Here is a 19,238-nt window from a genome sequence, read left to right as displayed (position 1 = left end):
ACTCAAACCTAAATCCTTAAAAATGGTTTAGCAGTATAAAGTTTGAAAAAATACTCCTTATTTTAACTCTTATGTAATTGTCATATATGAGTTTGATTTTTGATTTTAAAGTATTAACTTTCTTTTATTGAAAAAGTTTGAGTTGCCCAGTAAAGGTAAAAACATTAAAAGGGCTCTCTAGAAGTCAGATCTAATTTGACTATCAATGTTTATTATAAGTCTGTAGGATATAATTGTTAGTCTAATAATTTTTCTTGACACAAAATTACATCTTCAGGTTTATTCTTTGTTTAAAAAATTTATTGTGGTTAGATGTTGGGTTTAAAGTAACACTCATTAAAACATTGAGCATTCATGATAAATTGTACCCAAGAACTAAATTGAAAAAATAACCGACTTTATGAAGAAATGGCTGAAAAATGCAATGCAAGTTTGTAAATATATGTGTATATGTATCTATACATATATAAAATATATACATAGACATATAAATAAATATAAAAATATATGAAATAAATTTTATATATTTATAAATAGATAGCCTGAGTACTTTGATGGAAATGCATCACAGTTTTAGATACAAATTTCTTATGGATTTCCCAATTTCACTTATTAGTAACTAGAGCTTATATTTGGGTTACTTAACATTAACTTAGAAAAAGCAGATTAGGCAAATACCAAGAGCTGACAGACTAAATAAACCTTTTTGATGTTTTAGAGTCATTGACTAAATCCAAGGATATATAAGCATATTGAAATATACTTAGTTTTAGAATGTAAAGCATTTATTACTCATGTACTCATCCATGTATTTATTCTTTCATGCAACATCCATCTCCATTATTCCATAAGGGATTCAATTTGTCACAATTACAAAGTGTTAATTTTATTCCTTTATCTTGGAAGGAAGGTATATCATACTGCCTTTATTGAGTTTTAATCTTTCTATAGTGTTTAATGTTCTAACTTTTTAACTTACATAAAATTTGCAGTATCTTGTTATGCCACCATGGTAATTTTGAAGTAGCAATTTAGAGCAAAACATTTAGATGAATTTGATTGGTTTTAAATTAGCTGCATATTCATTAATTCTCGATTTTTCTCTTTTATGCAGAGGTACCTACCTATTGACACTATAGAATCTGGCATTCATCCAGTATATTTTTGCAGCACTCACTATATTGAAATGCTACTGAAAGCAGAGGTGCCACTTGTATTTTCAGCTTTTCACATGTCTGGTTTCGCACCATCACAGGTAATCCATAGGAAATAGTATTTCTTCAACTCCAAGATCTCAGTGTATTTAAAGAAAATTACATTCTCATCAAATATAGGAAATACATTGAAATTAATCACGTCATTTTTGTAAGTAGTCATACATCTCTATGTGTTTAAATCTTTAAACTGGCTTTTTTCCCCTAGGTCTTTTATAACATATAGGTTTGCTTTATTGTAGATCCCTGGCATTCACGGATGTTGAGTTCTGTTTCAGCTATTCAAGACATAGACATTCTGAAAGTCTATGACATGTAGCTTTTTTTTTTTCAACATCTTTATTGGAGTATAATTGCTTTACAATGGTGTGTTAGTTTCTGCTATATAACAAAGTGAATGAGCTATACATATACATATATCTCCATATCCCCTCCCTTTGCGCTTCCCTCTCACCCACCCTATCCCACCCCTCTAGATGGTCACAAAGCACCGAGTTGATCTCCCTGTGCTATGTTGCTGCTTCCCACTAGCTATCTGTTTTACATTTGGTAGTGTATATATATCCATGCCACTCTCTCCCTCCGTCCCAGCTAACCCTTCCCCCTCCCCAAGTCCTCAAGTCCTTTCTCTACGCCTGCATCTTTATTCCTGCCCTGCCCCTAGGTTCTTCAGAACGTTTTTTTTTTTTAATTCCACATATATGTGTTAGCATACGGTATTTTCTCTTTCTGACTTACTTCACTCTGTATGACAGACTCTAGGTCCATCCACCTCACTACAAATAACTCAATTTCGTTTCATTTTATGGCTTAGTAATATTCCGTTGTATATATGTATCACATCTTCTTTATCCATTCATCTGTCGATGGACACTTAGGTTGCCTCCATTTCCTGGCTGTATAGATAATGCTGCAATGAACATTGTGGTACATGACTCTTTTTGAATTATGGTTTTCTCCAGGTATATGCCCAGTAGTGGGATTGCTAGGTCGTATGGTAGTTCTATTTTTAGTTTTTGAAGGAACCTCCATACTGTTCTCCATAGTGGCTGTATCAATTTACATTGCCACCAACAGTGCAAGAGGGTTCCCTTTTCTCCACACCCTGTCCAGCATTTATTGTTTGTAGACTCTTTGATGATGGCCATTCTGAGTGGTGTGAGGTGATACCTCATTGTAGTTTTGATTTGCATTTCTCTAATGATTAGTGATGTTGAGCATCCTTTAATGTGCTTGTTGGCAATCTGTATATCTTCTTTGGAGAAATGTCTATGTAGGTCTTCTGCCCATTTTTGGATTGGGTTGTTTGTTTTTTTGATATTGAGCTGCACGAACTGCTTGTATATTTTGGAGATTAATCCTTTGTCAGTTGCTTCATTTGCAAATATTTTCTCCCATTCTGAGGCTTGTCTTTTCGTCTTGTTTATGGTTTCCTTTGCTGTGCAAAGGCTTTTAAGCTTCATTAGGTCCCATTTCTTTATCTTTCTTTTTATTTCCCTTTCTCTAGGAGGTGGGTCAAAAAGGATCTTGCTGTGATTTATGTCATAGAGTATTCTGCCTATGTTTTCCTCTGAGAGTTTTAGAGTGTCTGGCCTTACATTGAGGTCTTTAATCCATTTTGAGTTTATTTTTGTGTATGGTGCTAGGGAGTGTTCTAATTTCATTCTTTTACATGTAGTTGTCCAGTTTTCCCAGCACCACTTATTGAAGAGGCTGTCTTTTCTCCACTGTATATTCTTGCCTCCTTTATCAAAGATAAGGTGTCCATACTGTGCGTGGGTTTATCCCTGGGCTTTCTATCCTGTAACACTGATCTATCTTTCTGTTTCTGTGCCAGTACCATACTGTCTTGATTACTGTAGCTTTGTAGTATAGTCTGAAGACTGGGAACCTGATTCCTCCAGATCTGTTTTTCTTTTTCAAGATTGATTTGGGTATTCGGGGTCTTTTGTGTATTCCATACATATTGTGAAATTTTTTGTTCTAGTTCTGTGGAAAATGCCATTGGTAGTTTGATAGGGATTACATTGAATCTGTAGATTTCTTTGGGTAAGTATAGTCATTTTCACAATGTTGATTCTTCCAATATAAGAACGTGATATATCTCTCCATCTGTTTGTCTCATCTTTAATTTCTTTCATCAGTGTCTTATACTTTTGTGCATACAGGTCTTTTGTCTCCTTAGGTAGGTTTATTCCTAGGTATTTTATTCTTTTTTTTGCAGTGGTAAATGGGAGTGTTTCCTTAATTTCCCTTTCAAATTTTTCTTCATCAGTGTTTAGGAATGCAAGAGTGTTCTGTGCATTAATTTCGTATCCTGCTACTTTACCAAATTCATTGATTAGCTCTAGTAGTTTTCTGGTAACATCTTTAGGATTCTCTGTGTATAGTATCAGTGTCATCTGCAGACAGTGACAGTTTTACTTCTTCTTCTCTGATCTGGATTCCTTTTATTTCTTTTTCTTCTCTGATGGCTGTGGCTAGAACTTCCAAAACTATGTTGAGTAATAGTGGTGAGAGTGGGCAACCTTGTCTTGTTCCTGATCTTAGTGGAAATGGTTTCAGTTTTTCACCATTGAGAACAGTGTTGGCTATGGGTTTTTCATATATGGTCTTTATTATGTTGAGGTAGGTTGCCTCTATGCCTACTTTCTGGAGGGTTTTTATCATAAATGGGTGTTGAATTTTGTCAAAAGCTTTTTCTGTGTCTTTTGAGATTATCCTATGGTTTTTCTCCTTCAGTTTGTTAATATGGTGTATCACATTGATTGATTTGCATATACTGAAGAATCCTTGCATCTGTGGGATTAACCCCACTTGATCAAGGTGTATGATCCTTTTAATGTGCTGTTGGATTATGTTTGCTAGAATGTTGTTGAGGATTTTTGCATGTTTGTTCATCAGTGATATTGGCCTGTAGTTTTCTTTCTTTGTGACATCTTTGTCTGGTTTTGGTATCAGGGTGATGGTGGCCTCGCAGAATGAGTTTGGGAGTGTTCCTCCCTCTGCTGTGTTTTGGAAGAGTTTGAGAAGGATAGGTGTTAGCTCTTCTCTAAATGTTTGATAGAATTCACCTGTGAAGCTATCTGGTGGTGGGCTTTTGTTTGTTGGAAGATTTTTAATCACAGTTTCAATTTCAGTGCTTGTGATTGGTCTGTTTATATTTTCTATTTCTTCCTGTTTCAGTCTCGGAAGATTGTGCTCTTCTAAGAATTTGTCCGTTTCTTCCAGGTTGTCCATTTTATTTTCATATAGTTACTTTTAGTGATGTATCATGATTCTTTGTATTTCTGCAGTGTCAGTTGTTACTTCTCCTTTTTCATTTCTAATTCTATTGATTTGAGTCTTCTCCCTTTTTTTCTTGATGCATCTGGCTAATGGTTTATCAATTTTGTTTATCTTCTCAAAGAACCAGCTTTTAGTTTTATTGATCTTTGCTATTGTTTCCTTCATTTCTTTTTCATTTATTTCTAATCTGATCTTTATGATTTCTTTCCTTCTGCTAACTTTGGGGTTTTTTGTTCTTCTTTCTCTATTTGCTTTAGGTGTAAAGTTAGGCTGTTGACTGGATATCTTTCTTGTTTCTTGAGGTAGGATTGTGTTGCTATAAACTTCCCTCTTAGAACTGCTTTTGCTGCATCCCATAGGTTTTGGGTCTTTGTGTTTTCATTGTCATTTGTTTCTAGGTATTTTTAGATTTCCTTTTTGATTTCTTCAGTGACGTCTTGGTTATTTAGTATGTATTGTTTAGCCTCCATGTGTTTGTATTTGTTACAATTTTTTTCTGTAATTGATACCTAGTCTCATAGCATGGTCGGAATAGATACTTGATACGATTTCAATTTTCTTAAATTTACCAAGGCTTGATTTGTGACCCAAGATATGATGTTTCCTGGGGAATATTCCATGAGCACTTGAGAAGAAAGTTTATTCTGTTGTTTTTTTGGCGGAATGTCCTGTAAATACCAATTAAGTCCATCTTGTTTAATGTGTCATTTAAAGCTTATGTTTCCTTATTTGTTTTCATTTTGGATGGTCTGTCCATTGGTGAAAGTGGGGTTTTAAAGTCCCCTACTATGATTGTGTTACTGTCAGTTTCCCCTTTTATGGCCGTTACCATTTGCCTTATGTATTGAGGTGCTTCTATGTTGGGTACATAAATATTTACAATTGTTATTATGTTCTTCTTGGATTGATCCCTTGATCATTACATAGTGTCCTTCTTTGTCTCTTGTAATAGTCTTTATTTTAAAGTCTGTTTTGTCTGATATGAGAATTGCTACTCCAGCTTTCTTTTGATTTCCATTTGCATTTTTAATGGCGATGATAATATCTCCTCCATAAGGCTTCTGTAAGGATTAAGTAGGGTAACTAAGGGCAAGAATTCTCATCACCACTGCGTATCTGGTATGTGAGATACTGTATCTTATCTAACAATTAGCATTCTTGTCTCTGCTTTTGGGGTACTGGGAAGGTTTAATGATTTTTTGAGGGCCTGGAATTGGAAATGTCATATGCAGTAGCCACAGATGTCTCTCTCCTGTGCATAGTTAGTCCTTCATTGGTGGAGTGTGGATTGTTTCTTCACTGTGTTATCAGGCTCAAGTTTAATATTGTAGAACTTAAACCTTTTTTCTAATTTTAGAATCTTTAGGTCAGAGTCCCAGATGATAGAAATACTTAATCAAAAAGATATGAACACTTTTAAGGCTCTTGATGCATATTATCAAATTGCTTTGATTTTTCTTCTAAGAAAAATGAAGAGACTTTCTGTCCTTCAGGACCACGTATTTGGCTTTTTAAAAACTAATTGCTAAATTTTTAAAATTTGGGAGGTTTGGGGAGTTTTTTAAACATTAATAAGGTTGATTATAGTTCCATAGCTTTATTAATTAGATGTATCTTTTTATTAATTGCCCACCTGTCTTAGTGTTTCCTATTAACTTGTAAATAGTCTTTAAAAGTAACTACCACTATACAAATCTCTTCAATTCTTGAGTAATAAATATTTTACGTATTTACTTTTGTAATATATTGGCCATTTACTTATTTACTCTTGTATTTTACTTATTGTAACTTTATATTGTGTCTTAAAGTGGGGTATGAGTAAACCTATCATTTCCTTCCTAACTTTGTCCTTAAAAAGTTAGTTTAGCTATTTCTAGCTAATGGTTCCTCTATGTGCACTTTAAGGTAATTTTTCCCAGTTCAAAGTGGGCATTTGAGTTTGAAATTTAGATTGCTATTATGTTAAACTATAGATCCTCACTGTACTCAACTTTCCTATCTAGGAACATGGTAAGCTTTGACATTTATTTTCTTTATGTTATATTTTACTAAAGTTGTAAAGCTTTTTCCAAAGAGGTGTAGTACATTTCTCATTACAGATATTTCTAATTAGTTTAGCTTGATCTCTTTTTCAGTTCTATTTTCTCTTTGGTTATTATTAATAACTAGTAAAGTCATTAGCTTTTGTATGTTAATTTGGTAATGTTTTTTCTAGATTTTTGTTAACTTTTTCCTCCAACCTTCTAATATACTTTATTTCTCTTTCATTCTTTTTTTAATTATGTAATTTTTCATTAAGCATAATACCCTCCAGGTCCATCCCATGTTGTCCCAAATGGCAAAATTTTATTCTTTTTTATGGCTGAATAATATTCCATTGTATATATATGTACCACATCTTTTCCAACCAGTTTATCTGTTGATGGACACTTATTTTGCTTCCATATCTTGGCTATCATAAATAGTGCTGAATATGAACATTAAGGTGCATATATAACAAATAAAAAGCAGACTCACAGATACAGAGAACAATCTAGTAGGTACCAGAGGGGATAGAGTTGAGTGGAGGGGCAAAATAGGTGAAGGGGATTAAGAAGTGCACACGACTAAGTATGAAATGTTACAGCATAGGAAATATAGTCAGTATTGTAGAATAACTTTATATGGATTATAATCTGTAAAAATATCAAATTTCTGTGTTATACACCTGAAACTAATATAACATTTTAAGTCAACTATACTTCAACAAAAAATTTTTGGAAAATTTTCCAGTATAATACTAAGTAATAGTGGCTTACTTGTTTTAGACTTGAATGATTACTGGGAGTTCATCCAGCATTTCACCATTAAGTAGTAACTATTTATGGAGAGTATTTTTCCCTGTCATGCTGTGGAAGAATCTTTCTAGTCTATGTAAGGTATTGAATTTTGATTTCTTTAATCAAGTGAGAAGGTTGAATTTTGTCAAGTTCCTTTATGGTTAAGATTATCTTGGTCTTGGAACTTATTTGACCTGTTTATAGGACATGTTGATAGGTTTTTTAATAGTAAACTATCCTTGCATTCCTTTGGATTTGTCCTACTGGAGGTCTTTTTCTTTTAACTAGACAATATAGTTCCTGACATTATGATATGTGCCTTTATACTTATTTTGAAGAGACCTTATGTCATTTATTACATCTACTTGCATCAGGTTACTCTGCCTACTGAATTTTAAATTTCCTGAAGTTTAATAAGAAGTCTAAATATGACAGAGGAATTGCATGTAGTGGAAAAGCCAATTCTTTCTGTGCCAATTCTAGCTCTTACTGTGTATGTACCTAAAACACTTTTGAGAATTTTGAAACAGAAAATGTTTAATTCTGCTTGGAAGTAGTTACTTAAATATTTACTATAAGCTCAACAATCCATTCTTTCTATTTTTTTTTTAATAATTCACGCCAGGGAGCAGTATGTTTCTGAGAGTTCCTTGTGTCATTCTAGTCTTGATTAATATGTATATTGTCTAATATCTCCAATCATTTATTAAATTGCTAACATATAACCTTTAAGAATGGACTACTAAAAACTTTCGGGAAAAACTTGCAATACCTAAGGCCCCACTATATGAATTTGGTACCTCTTTATCATTTTGGCATCTCTTTAACAATTTGATATATGTTTATCAATTTGAAACTGCATACATGTAGCAGGTTTACCTAATAAAAACTACTGCATTATTTCTGAGTAGTAATGTTAGTATGTTTCTTAAATGTATCTAATGTAAAAATGCCTTTTTAATGGCTCCTTATGTGAGCTAATCATTTTGTGCCTTAAGTGTGTATCATTGCTTTGTTTATATTATTTGCCGTTTTATTGCTAATTATGAACTATGAGAACAACTTTTAAGTAACTAGGTATATGTGGTTAAGTAATTATTTGGGTACAAATTTTGTATTTCAAAGCTTATTCATTCTGATCTAATTAGGAGTGGTGCTTCTTGAAGTTGCGTATTTATAGACACTAAGGGATTGGTTGATTAATGAAGGAATTTGTGAGCAGGTTGTTAAATAAAATATACAGATCTCTAGAGTAAAAATAATAAGCTTAACTAGAATACAAAAAATTAAATGTAGTTAGAAACATATATTTGTTGATTAGAGTTTGAGTAACTGAGATTGGAAGGAAAATCAAAATTCAAATATATATTTTTTCTTTTTAAATGAACAGAAAATCACATGTTCTAACTAACTTTTTGACCAATTTTATTCTTTGTTAAAAAAATCTTTATTGTATTTTATTAATTTTCGTGCTTTAAGAAGTACCCTTTATCTTTAATGATTTATCTTTTTTTCCTTGGGGTTGTGATTCTGCATATCAGAGATTATTGTACTATATACTGTGTCAGCAAGTGGGCTAACATGGATAATCCTCTGAATATATTTACCCCCAGCATGAAAGCAGGATTAAAGAAAACTGTTTTATTATTTCATATTTTGTGACATAGTGCTTTTTTAAAATGCAAAATTATACAAATGTAAAGCTAAATTTCAAGACTGGGAATGCCCCTTGTTCAGTCACATTCATAAATGTGCATGTCCCCAAGCTTTCCCTTTCCTCACATTGTTGATGTTGCTACTTGAAATGATACCTTCTCCCTCCTTGTGCCCCATCTTTACTTGTCAGGTATTTGTCCTTGATATCTGTCCAAATGGAAGCTTTTTGGATCGCCTACAAGTAGATGATTCTGCTTTGAATTTGTATGCAGTTTCTGTATTATTCTTCTGGTAGAAATATATCTTTTCCTTTGTGGAATCATTATTTGTGTGTTTACCTCTTTCTTACTAGTTGAAGTTCCTTAAAGGTATGTGTGCCTGACCTATCTTCAAGTCCTTTAAGTGTCTGACACAGTGTCTTGTCTAGAAGTGCAACAAAAATACTACCTTTTTATTTGTAACAACTTTTTGCAGTATAAAAAGTGTGTTTCCAGATATTATTTCATTCAAAATTTTAACTTCATGACAAATGGAGAAATTCAGGATCAGTGAAGTGAGTTAATTGACTTACTGATATCACCCTGATAGCGAGGACTTCACTTTAAACCACATCTTACTTTACTAATATTCTTTCTATAATGAACAAATAATGCCAGAAGAGCTATTAAAAATAGTGTCTTTGTATCATAAAACTTGATCATTTAGAGCATACCTATTTTTTTTTTTTTTTTTTTTTTGCGGTACGCTGGCCTCTCACCACTGTGGCCTCTCCCGCTGCAGAGCACAGGCTCCGGACGCGCAGGCTCAGCGGCCATGGCCCACGGGCCCAGCCGCTCCGCGGCATGTGGGATCTTCCCGGACCGGGGCACGAACCCACGTCCCCTGCATCGGCAGGTGGACTCTCAACCACTGCGCCACCAGGGAAGCCCTAGAGCATACCTATTTTGACTTAATCAGGTATCCATAAGTAATTGTTCTAAGCAATGTTTTTACTTAAGAATTAAGTAAATATTTTGAAGATTGTTTTTTTTTTTTTATCTAGATACAAGTGAGAATAATTTACCTCAGCTAAAATAATTATGTTTGTCTCAGTGTTGCATCTTAATGTGCTTTGGCATAAGCTTAAGTATGATTAAGGAGCAAAATTTTCTAGGAAGGCTATGGTACGTTTAGATGCATATTGTATAAGTGATTTTCCTCCCTCTTTATCCTAAAAAGACATTCAAATGTTTCAAATTATAATTCAGTGTAAGGAACATTGGTTTAATATAAAAACATTATTAGTTTGTTTCACTTTCTTTGTAACCTATTCCATAAACTACTAATATTTTCTCAATGACTGTAAGGCCTCAACTGCTTGGTTTTGAAAATATAGTGTATTTTTGAGACTTATTGTAAGAGGGAATTTGGCAGTATCTAGCAAAAACATATATGCATTTACCCTTTCATCCAGCAGTCTCATTTATAGAAATCTATCCCAGAGATACACGGACAAAAATTTTGAAAATGTATGTGTACAAATATGTTTTTATAGCATATAGTATCAGAAGACTAGAAATAATGCAAGTGTCCATAAACGGGATTGTTGAATGAGTTATGGTTTATCCACAGGGTAGCCCTATGCAGTTATAAAAATGAATGAGAAGTACCTCTGTATATTGCCATGGAGTGATATACAGGATCTTTTGTTAAGTGAGAAAAAGGTGGAGACAAAAAAGAGTGTTTAGTACATTACTATTTGTATGAGAAAGTGTAGAGATATAAATACATGTACAAATATCCTTATATTAAAAACATGAAAGAATGTATCATATTTTGTTAAATGATTTCTTATAGGGATAGGGAAAAGAATAAGCTGAAGAGTCAGGAAATATACCTTACTTTGTCTTTTTACTTTGGATTCATTTAAATAGTTCATATAATAATATAAACACATATAATGAAATGAACCTAACAGTACCCACTTGATAGTATAACCTTATGAGGCACTTTATTTTTTTAACCATTTTTAAATTATAGTTAATTTACAGTGTTGTATAAGTGATTCAGTTATACATACATATATATGTGTGTGTGTGTGTATATATATATATATATATATATATATATGTTATTTTCAGAATCTTTTCCATTATAGGTTATTACAAGACATTGAATATACTTCCCTGTGCTCTACAGTAGGTCCGTTTATCTGTTTTATATATAGTAGTGTGTATATGTTAATCCCAAACTCCTAATTTATCTTCCACACCTGCTGTTATCCCCTCTGGTAACCATAAGTTTGTTTTCTATGTCTGTGAGCCTCTGTTTTGTAAACAAGTTCATTTATATCGTTTTTTTAGATTCCACATATAAGTGATACCATATGATAGTTGTCTTTCTCTGTCTGACTTACTTCACTTAGTGTGATAATCTCTAGGTCCATCCATGTTGCTGCAAATGGCATTATTTCATTCTTTTTTATGGCTGAGTAATATTCCATTGTGTATATGTGCCACATCTTCATTATCCATTCATCTGTCGATGGAGAGTTAGGTTGCTTCCATGTCTTGGCTATTGTAAATAGTGCTGCAGTGAACATTGGGGTGCATGTATGTTTTCAAATTAGAGTTTTCTCCAGATATATGCCCAGGGGTAGAATTGCTGGATCATATGGTAGCTCTATTTTTAGTTTTTACAGGACCTCCACACTGTTCTCCATAGTGTCTGCACCAGTTTACATTCCCACCAACAGTATAGGAGGGTTTCTTTTTCTCCACACCCTAAAAGGCACTTTAAAACACAGTAATTTGACTGTACATGCCAAGTAATACATTGTCTAAATGACAAGTAAAACAGCAAAAATACTACTGTTTTAAGTAATCATATTGCTTGTGGTCATGTTAGTATTATTATTCTGGATTGTTGTTTTTGTCATGTGTGGTAAATGAAATGAAAAATTGATTCCATTTGTTTTAAAGCAAACACAGATGTAACATATAGCAATTTATGATGTGTTTTATCTTAAAATTTTTAAGGAGGGGGAACCTATACAGGAAAATGGACTTCAGACATATCAGCCAGTCAGAATTTTGAAGCTTTGATGAGTCTGGTTCATGTACTGCTTTTTTCCTTTTATGTATATTTGGAATAATTCCATAATAAAAATGTTAAAGAAAAAAGTTCATCATGTCTCTTTGGACACATACTATTTCTTTTGTCCTGTTGGAGTCCTAGACTGTCAGCTGATTCATGGACTATTTCATTTTATAAATATAGAGAAGTTACTTCCTTAACTCATGGTTCAGCATTCTTCCAGGGAAATAGTGTTTTAGAATTCTATTACAATTTAATAATTCTGGAGTATCTTACATATATAATAGCAATAGCAGATACAGTTCCTACCAAGTGAAGAAGGTCATATGTTTAAAAAGTGTATGTCTCCTCTTTAAATATAAGTCCCATGAGAGCAGGATCTAAATGTCTTTTGTTCACAGAAGAATTATAACACTTGTAGATTAGGTACATAAATGTTTGTTAAATAATAAACATTTGTACCTTTGTTATAGAAAAACATTTACATAGCACTTGATATATTTTCAGAGTGCTTTCAATTATAATCTCTCTTTTTCCTTTCCTAAATTTCCCATGTGTAGAAAAGGCTGGTGTTATTCTCCGTTTAATGGGGAAAAATAGACATTGTATAGAAAACAGTGCATGAATGTTGTGTAAATGCCAGAAAATTTCCACTGCATTAGAAACTATGTATAATAAATAAGTAATTGCAGATTTGGGGGCAACTTTTTTAACCAATATGGGTAAAGCTTTATGGATAAATAAGTATTTTGACTTCGGATATCTTTGTTTGAATCATATAAAATTGCTACGCTTAAAGGTCAAAATGAGTTGACGATCAACAGTTCCACACCATTCAACCTGTAGAATAGGCCGACTAGAAGGAAGATAGAAACTGTTACCCCTTCATTACTGTCAACCTGCTAGTCACCTATGAAGCTGACAACTGAATGGGAACTGCTTTCTCTGGCTACCTGGATCATTTGTATTAATTTTCACTCTTCGGTTGTTTCTCCTTCTTCATTCATCCAGAGTCTCTCATTTTCATTAACAAAGCGTGGCCCTAAGTTGATTGGTATTAACATCTGTAGCAAAGAACAGACAGAAGCCTGGCAGCAGTGCATTAGGGAATTAAAAACGTTTTGCTTCTAGTCAAAGAACCACTGACTCTTTCAAGCCATCTAGTCAAGTAGGGGCAAGAGATATATTTCCTCCCCAGGGCAGCTGAGCTATACCATGTGGATACTTGATTAGGCAGTGAAAGTTGGTGATGAGCTTTGCATACCAACCTTCCCTCCAGGTCAATATCTAGGAGAAGAATCCTGTTGCTGCCAAGTGAAAAGTAAAGTTGTGACCAAAGGAAATTAAATATATCCTTCCTATTGACAAATATTGGATGTTCACAGATATATTTTAATTCAATATTGAGTTAACCCATGGGCTCTATGAAAAGATTTTGAAACATAATAGAAGGGAACATAATATTTGTAAAGGAAAATCCAATACCTGAAACAGAATTACAGTTTAAAAAAAAAAATATTTGGTCATGTATAGTTGGCATTATCAATAATAAGAAATATGACCAGAAAATGAGATGAAAAGATATGCCTATAATAGCCTGAAATTAAAAGGTTAATGGTTGACATGAGTAATGATGTATGGAAAACAAAAATTTTATGATACCATCTGGTATGGGCTGATTTGTGCCCCTCCCTCCCTGCACCCCCCCCTGCAAAATTCATATGTTGCAGTCTTAACCCTCAGTACCTCAGAATGAGACTGTATTTGGAGACAGAGTCTTTAAAGGGGTAATTAAGTTAAAATGAGGTCATTAGGATGGGTCTGAATCCAATATTATCAGTGTACTTATAAGAAGAAATTTGGACACCAGACACGTACAAGAGAAAGACCATGTGAAAACATTGGGAGAAGACGGCCATTTACAAGCCAAGGAGAGAGGCCTCAGAAGAAACCAACCTTGCCAATACCTTAACTGTGGGCTTCTCCAAAATCTAGAGAAGATAAGTTTCTGTTGTTTAAGTCACCCAGTCTGTTACCTTGTTACGACAACCTCAGCAAACCAATACACCTTGATAAAGGCAGTTAAAAGCAGAAGCAGCATCCCTCTAAACTGAATCAGGGAAATAAAAGCAAATTTTAGAAACTGTTCAATAATATACTTTTTAAAGGTCAAAACAATGGAACAAAAAAGGAAAATTTGTGTATGTCTACTTTATCTATGACAAATTGAGATAAGCCTCCATATCTGTTACCGTTCCTTCCCACCTCTAAAGAACAAAACTATAGGGAAGAGAGGTTCAATCAAAGAAATCTTTCCTCAGTGGTAAATTATAAATCATAAATTAAAAATATTGGAAAGTAATTGTCTTAGTTTCCCAGGACTGTAGTATCAAAGTACTACAAAGTCAGTAACTTAAAACAACAGAAATTTATCATCTCACAGTTTTGGGGGATAAAAGTGTTGGCAAGGCTCTGTTCCTTTGAAGGCACTGGGGAAAGAACTGTTTGATGGCTCTCTCCTAGCTTCTGGTAGCCTTAGATATTTCTTGGCTTATAGATGCATCACCCCAATCTTCTGTCTTCACGTGACATTCTCCATGTGTGTCCTTTCAACTTCTGCCTTCTGTGTGTGTTCAGATTGTTCAGTTTCCTTGATACCAGTCATATTGGAATAGGGTTCACCCTAATGACCTCATTTTAACTTGATTACCTCTGTAAAGACGCTGTTTTCAAATAATGTCACATTCATAGGTCCTGGGGTTTAGGACTTTGACATATTTTTGGGGGGAGACACAATTCCACCTGCAACATTAATGTACCAAAATATTAACAATGTTAATCACTGTATTTTTTTTAAGTTTTCTGTTTGTTTTTGTGATGGGTATGTATTACTTTTATAATCTGAAAAATATTCAGAAAGTAAAGTAAATGATTTTTGTAAAAAGTCTCATTTTTGAATTCTATTCACTAGCTCTCAGTTTTTATGTTATGTAATTGTAGTTGGTTTAAATTGTTTTCTGATTCAGCAAGTCCACATGCATATTTAGCAATCATCATCTGCATAATTATACAGCTGTTATTATAGGTAGGATAGAAAAAGCTCCCATCTCTGAATTAAAATAGTCTCAGCATTTGTTATCTGTAGAGAGCAGACTGGTGTTATGGTAAGAGGAGGAAAATATGACTAAAGAAGGCATTTAGCAATAGCATATGAACAGTGTGAACACCATCAGTTACCCCTAAGTCCTGAATCCCAAGGCCATGAAACTTTTCTCACACATTAGGCAAATAGGTGAAGCATCCTTATTAGGCTTCTTGTATGCAAAATGCCTTTCTATTTTGATTAAATGCTAAGCTCTTCATTGGTTTTGTGTGAGTTATTGGGTACTGTTTTTTAAAGTCAAATATGGCTTTATAAGCTTTCTAATGAACTAAATTCTTTTTTCTTTTTTTCCCCTAGATTTGCCTGCAATGGATAACTCAGTGTTTTTGGAATTATTTAGATTGGATAGAAATCTGCCATTATATTGCTACTTGTATTTTCCTTGGTCCTGATTATCAAGTGTATATCTGTATAGCTATATTCAAACATCTACAACAAGACATTCTACAGCACACTCAGATTCAAGATCTGCAGGTTTTCCTAAAAGTAAGTAACTTTACTTCTAGAGGAAAAATTTTGGCTGAAAGTTAATGGTCAACTTTCATGGGGTGTCTAATGCCAGATATTTTTTTAGACACTCATGAAATCCTAAAAACAACCTTGAGAGGTAGGTATTATCTTTATTTTAGAGATGAGGAAACCAAGGCACCGAGTTAAGTAAATTACCCAAGATTTTACAGCTGGTAAGTGGTGCTAGAGAGTGGTGGGCCTGGGATATGAAGTTAAGCTGCCTGGCTACAAAATTTTGCTTTCAGCCAGTATGCTGTGCCAAAAGGGCTTTTTTTTTTTTTTTTTTTTTTTTTGGATATTCCTATATCTTATTTAGTCAATAAAAGTTCAAGTTACTGTGTGTTAATACAGAGCTTTGATACTTTGTAAAAACATTTAATGTAATTGCCTATACCTTCATATTTTCCTAAACTATCAAATATTTTTATAAAAGGTTTCCATGAAAGATTCTATCATAACACTCTTTTTAAAAAAGTCATTACTATATATAAGTTAATATTTTAAAGCAAAATATAGCTGCTTTCTTTCTCACAATAATGGGACTTTTGTATTATATTAAAATATAATATAAATTTAATATTATATATATATTTAATATATAATACAAAATATATAAATATATATATTTTTATATATATAAATCTATGTGTGATATATATATATATATATATATCTATGTGTGATTCTTCCTGGAAATCCAACTTTTGGTTTTAAGTTAAAATCTTTCCTTGAATTTAAAATATGTTTCCCTCCCCCTGCTACCCTCAGACACACATATGCACTCATATGCATACATACACCAAAACCAACATTAGGTTTTTTCTAGGTGGACAGATAATTGCTACGTGAATTAATTTTATCTTTATTCTTTACCATTAGATACTTATCAGTTATTTTTCATTTAATGATGATTTTTTGTAAGTACATGTTATTGATCATTTAAGATTGCGAAACTATCAAGCATTTTTACTTCATAAATACTGAATTCAAAAGGTCTCAAACTTCCTACATATATCAATAGAATTATGATCTTAGAAACATTTTTAATGAAATAAAGTATAACAAGACAATGGTCATACATGTAGAAGGAAAACTTAGGTAGAAAAAGAAAAAAGTGGTCTGTAAGAAGTAATTTGGAGAACAGGAATGGTTAAGTAAATGAGAATTACATTGAGGACAAAATGTGGGTTCCTTTTCAGTAAGGGACATTTTCATTAGTTGCAGTGGTCAGTTATAGAGATTTCAGTCTGAAATTTCCACAAACTCTTATATTTTTATATCTCCTAACTTATAATTATCTAACCTCTTATCCTACTTTAGTTTCTCTTATAGTGTTTGTCACTGGCTGAAATTATTTTAGATATGTTTTTGTCAGTCTTCCCCAGTATAATGTGTAATCCTCCGCAAGGATTGTGATTTTGTCTATCTCGTTTACTAATGTATTTTTCAGTGCCTTGAACAGCACCTGGCACAGAGCAAGTGCTCAATAAATGCTTGTTGATAGAGTAAACAAAGAATGTAAATAAATATAAAGGGAAAGATGAATGAACTTAGTTTTTATTCGCATTGAATAACAAACATTACTAACATCTTCCTTTCTACCAGAAGGATATCCTTATATTTCATGACCTTTAAATCTGATTGATGTTGGTGATTATTGCAGTTTCATCCCTTTCTTGATTACTGCCAGGAAAAATTATAATAGGGTTTACAAATGGTGACCTCTTTAAATATTTCCCAAACTCTGTTGTGTTCTGAGCATAATGCTGTCAATTTAAAACTTAAATTTAAAGAATTTTAAAGTGAGGGTAAAAAGATTATCTTTACTACCTAAGTCCTATTTGAATTACTAAAATATTAGTTGAATTGGTTTAAATCCAAACTAAGAACATGTTGGCAAAGAATTAATTTTTGCACTTGTCCTGGAACTGACCTTACTTCTTACTCCTGCTATTTTGCATTCATCTGAGGTATTAGGAAAAATGCCTTTCTAATACCGTGACTTCACTGTATTTTTTGTTTTATTTTCAGCAGGTAGGTCTCACGGTCACTGATTTCTTTTGGTGGGTATTTTTCTTGTGAGATAAATTCCAATGTAGTTAATTTTGAAATATGCATTTACATACCCCTTTAAGTACTCCATTAAGCCCTGTTATAATCTCTTCTTTGCAAAGTATGTAAACATATGTATACTGTTTTTCACTTATTCACATATTACCCAATCATGAAATTTTGATTAAGGAAGTGATTTTTATTCTTCCTCCCCTCAAAAGACCCTCCTAGTCAGAAAGATATATGATTTTAAATGTCCTCATTAAACTACAGTTAGGGAGATTAAACCTTGGAAATTATGTTTTATATCTGATCCAAAATCTCAGACTTGTTCAAAAGGAAAAAAACTTATCAATAATTATCCATATAACTACATACCACAGCCATAATAATATTCTTACGTAGATTACATGTTGTGCCCTGACTCTACATATTTAATAATGACTGCTTCTGAGAGGAAAGAGGAGGTAGAGTAAAACAGGGGACTTTTACTTTTTATTGAGTATATTTATGTGGACTTTTTTTTTTTTTGAATAATGGGACCGTGCTTCTTTTGTAATAAAACTACTTTTTAAAAGGAAGATAGTAATCATTATATAAAAATGGATAGAACAAGCATCTGACTGTGGTAAATAAGTTCAAATAATCAGTCCCAATTGAATTAGTTTCCAAAATACTGAAAAACCACAAGCATGTTTTCAGTTACAGTATTATCAGTTATCCCTCAAGAGAAACTTGAGATAATGAGATGATTCCAGAAGATTGAAAATACGGAGTTCTTTTCCCGGTTTTAAGTTTCATGTACTGACAGAAGGGGCATGTTGGAAATATTACTTTAGGAATAAAAATCTGTCTGAAGCATGTAGTATAGACAAAATACCAACCCATTCTGTATTCATTTTGGCTTAGGCTCAAGATTTTAAATCAGGTAATTGAATCTAGACTCAGTGTTTGCATTCCTGGCAGGCCACTGAACAATTCTTCATGATCAGTATATTAAAAAGATGACTTGAAATTTCTTAGCTCAGGTTTACTAAAAAAAAAAAAAAAAAAAAAGCAAGCAATAAAACTTGTTTATGTTTCCTCATTTGATTAAACCACTAAAAGATTAGATGAATGCCATGGGTATAAGTTTATCAGCAAGGTGTTATCTGAGTTTTTCACAATATGTTTTTAGGCACCACAAGAATGTGGGTTGGATAATAGAGCAGCTAAGTGCATTGTTCCCACACTGTGGTGACTGATAGATTAGTGCTGACCTAGAAGGCAACTTCTAAAGGTGTGCTGAAGAGCTTAGTCCTTGGACCTAACGTTTTTCTGTGACAGATGATGGTTCAGAAAATCTGTAGGCATCAAACATCCAGAAACAAAAACATCATCCGACAAAATAAATATTCTCAAATATCTCAGACTTGAAAGTCTAAAGTTGGGTTGGTTTATTTTTCTTGGGTTGGTTTATTT

The 19,238-nt window shown here is 33.0% G+C and overlaps 1 protein-coding gene across 4 annotated transcripts in view; it reads left to right on the top strand.

Annotated features, from left to right (window-relative positions):
• TBC1D32 (TBC1 domain family member 32) overlaps nt 1-19,238 on the top strand; it is a 193,854-nt gene that overhangs the window by 158,785 nt on the left and 15,831 nt on the right. For all 4 annotated transcript variants that reach the window (XM_089921967.1, XM_089921968.1, XM_022555523.2 and 1 more), the window contains 2 exons: nt 1,115-1,255; nt 15,513-15,701. In XM_089921967.1, coding sequence (XP_089778093.1) covers nt 1,115-1,255; nt 15,513-15,701 — 330 coding nt within the window. The remainder of the gene's footprint in view (nt 1-1,114; nt 1,256-15,512; nt 15,702-19,238) is intronic.

The sequence above is a fragment of the Delphinapterus leucas genome, chromosome 12, assembly GCF_059928025.1.
Source record: "Delphinapterus leucas isolate spDelLeu-1000000601 "Yukka" chromosome 12, BTC_Dleu_Yukka2, whole genome shotgun sequence".
NCBI lineage: Eukaryota > Metazoa > Chordata > Mammalia > Artiodactyla > Monodontidae > Delphinapterus > Delphinapterus leucas.
Note: the sequence above shows the minus strand (reverse complement) of the source record. Positions and strands in the feature narration are given on the sequence as shown.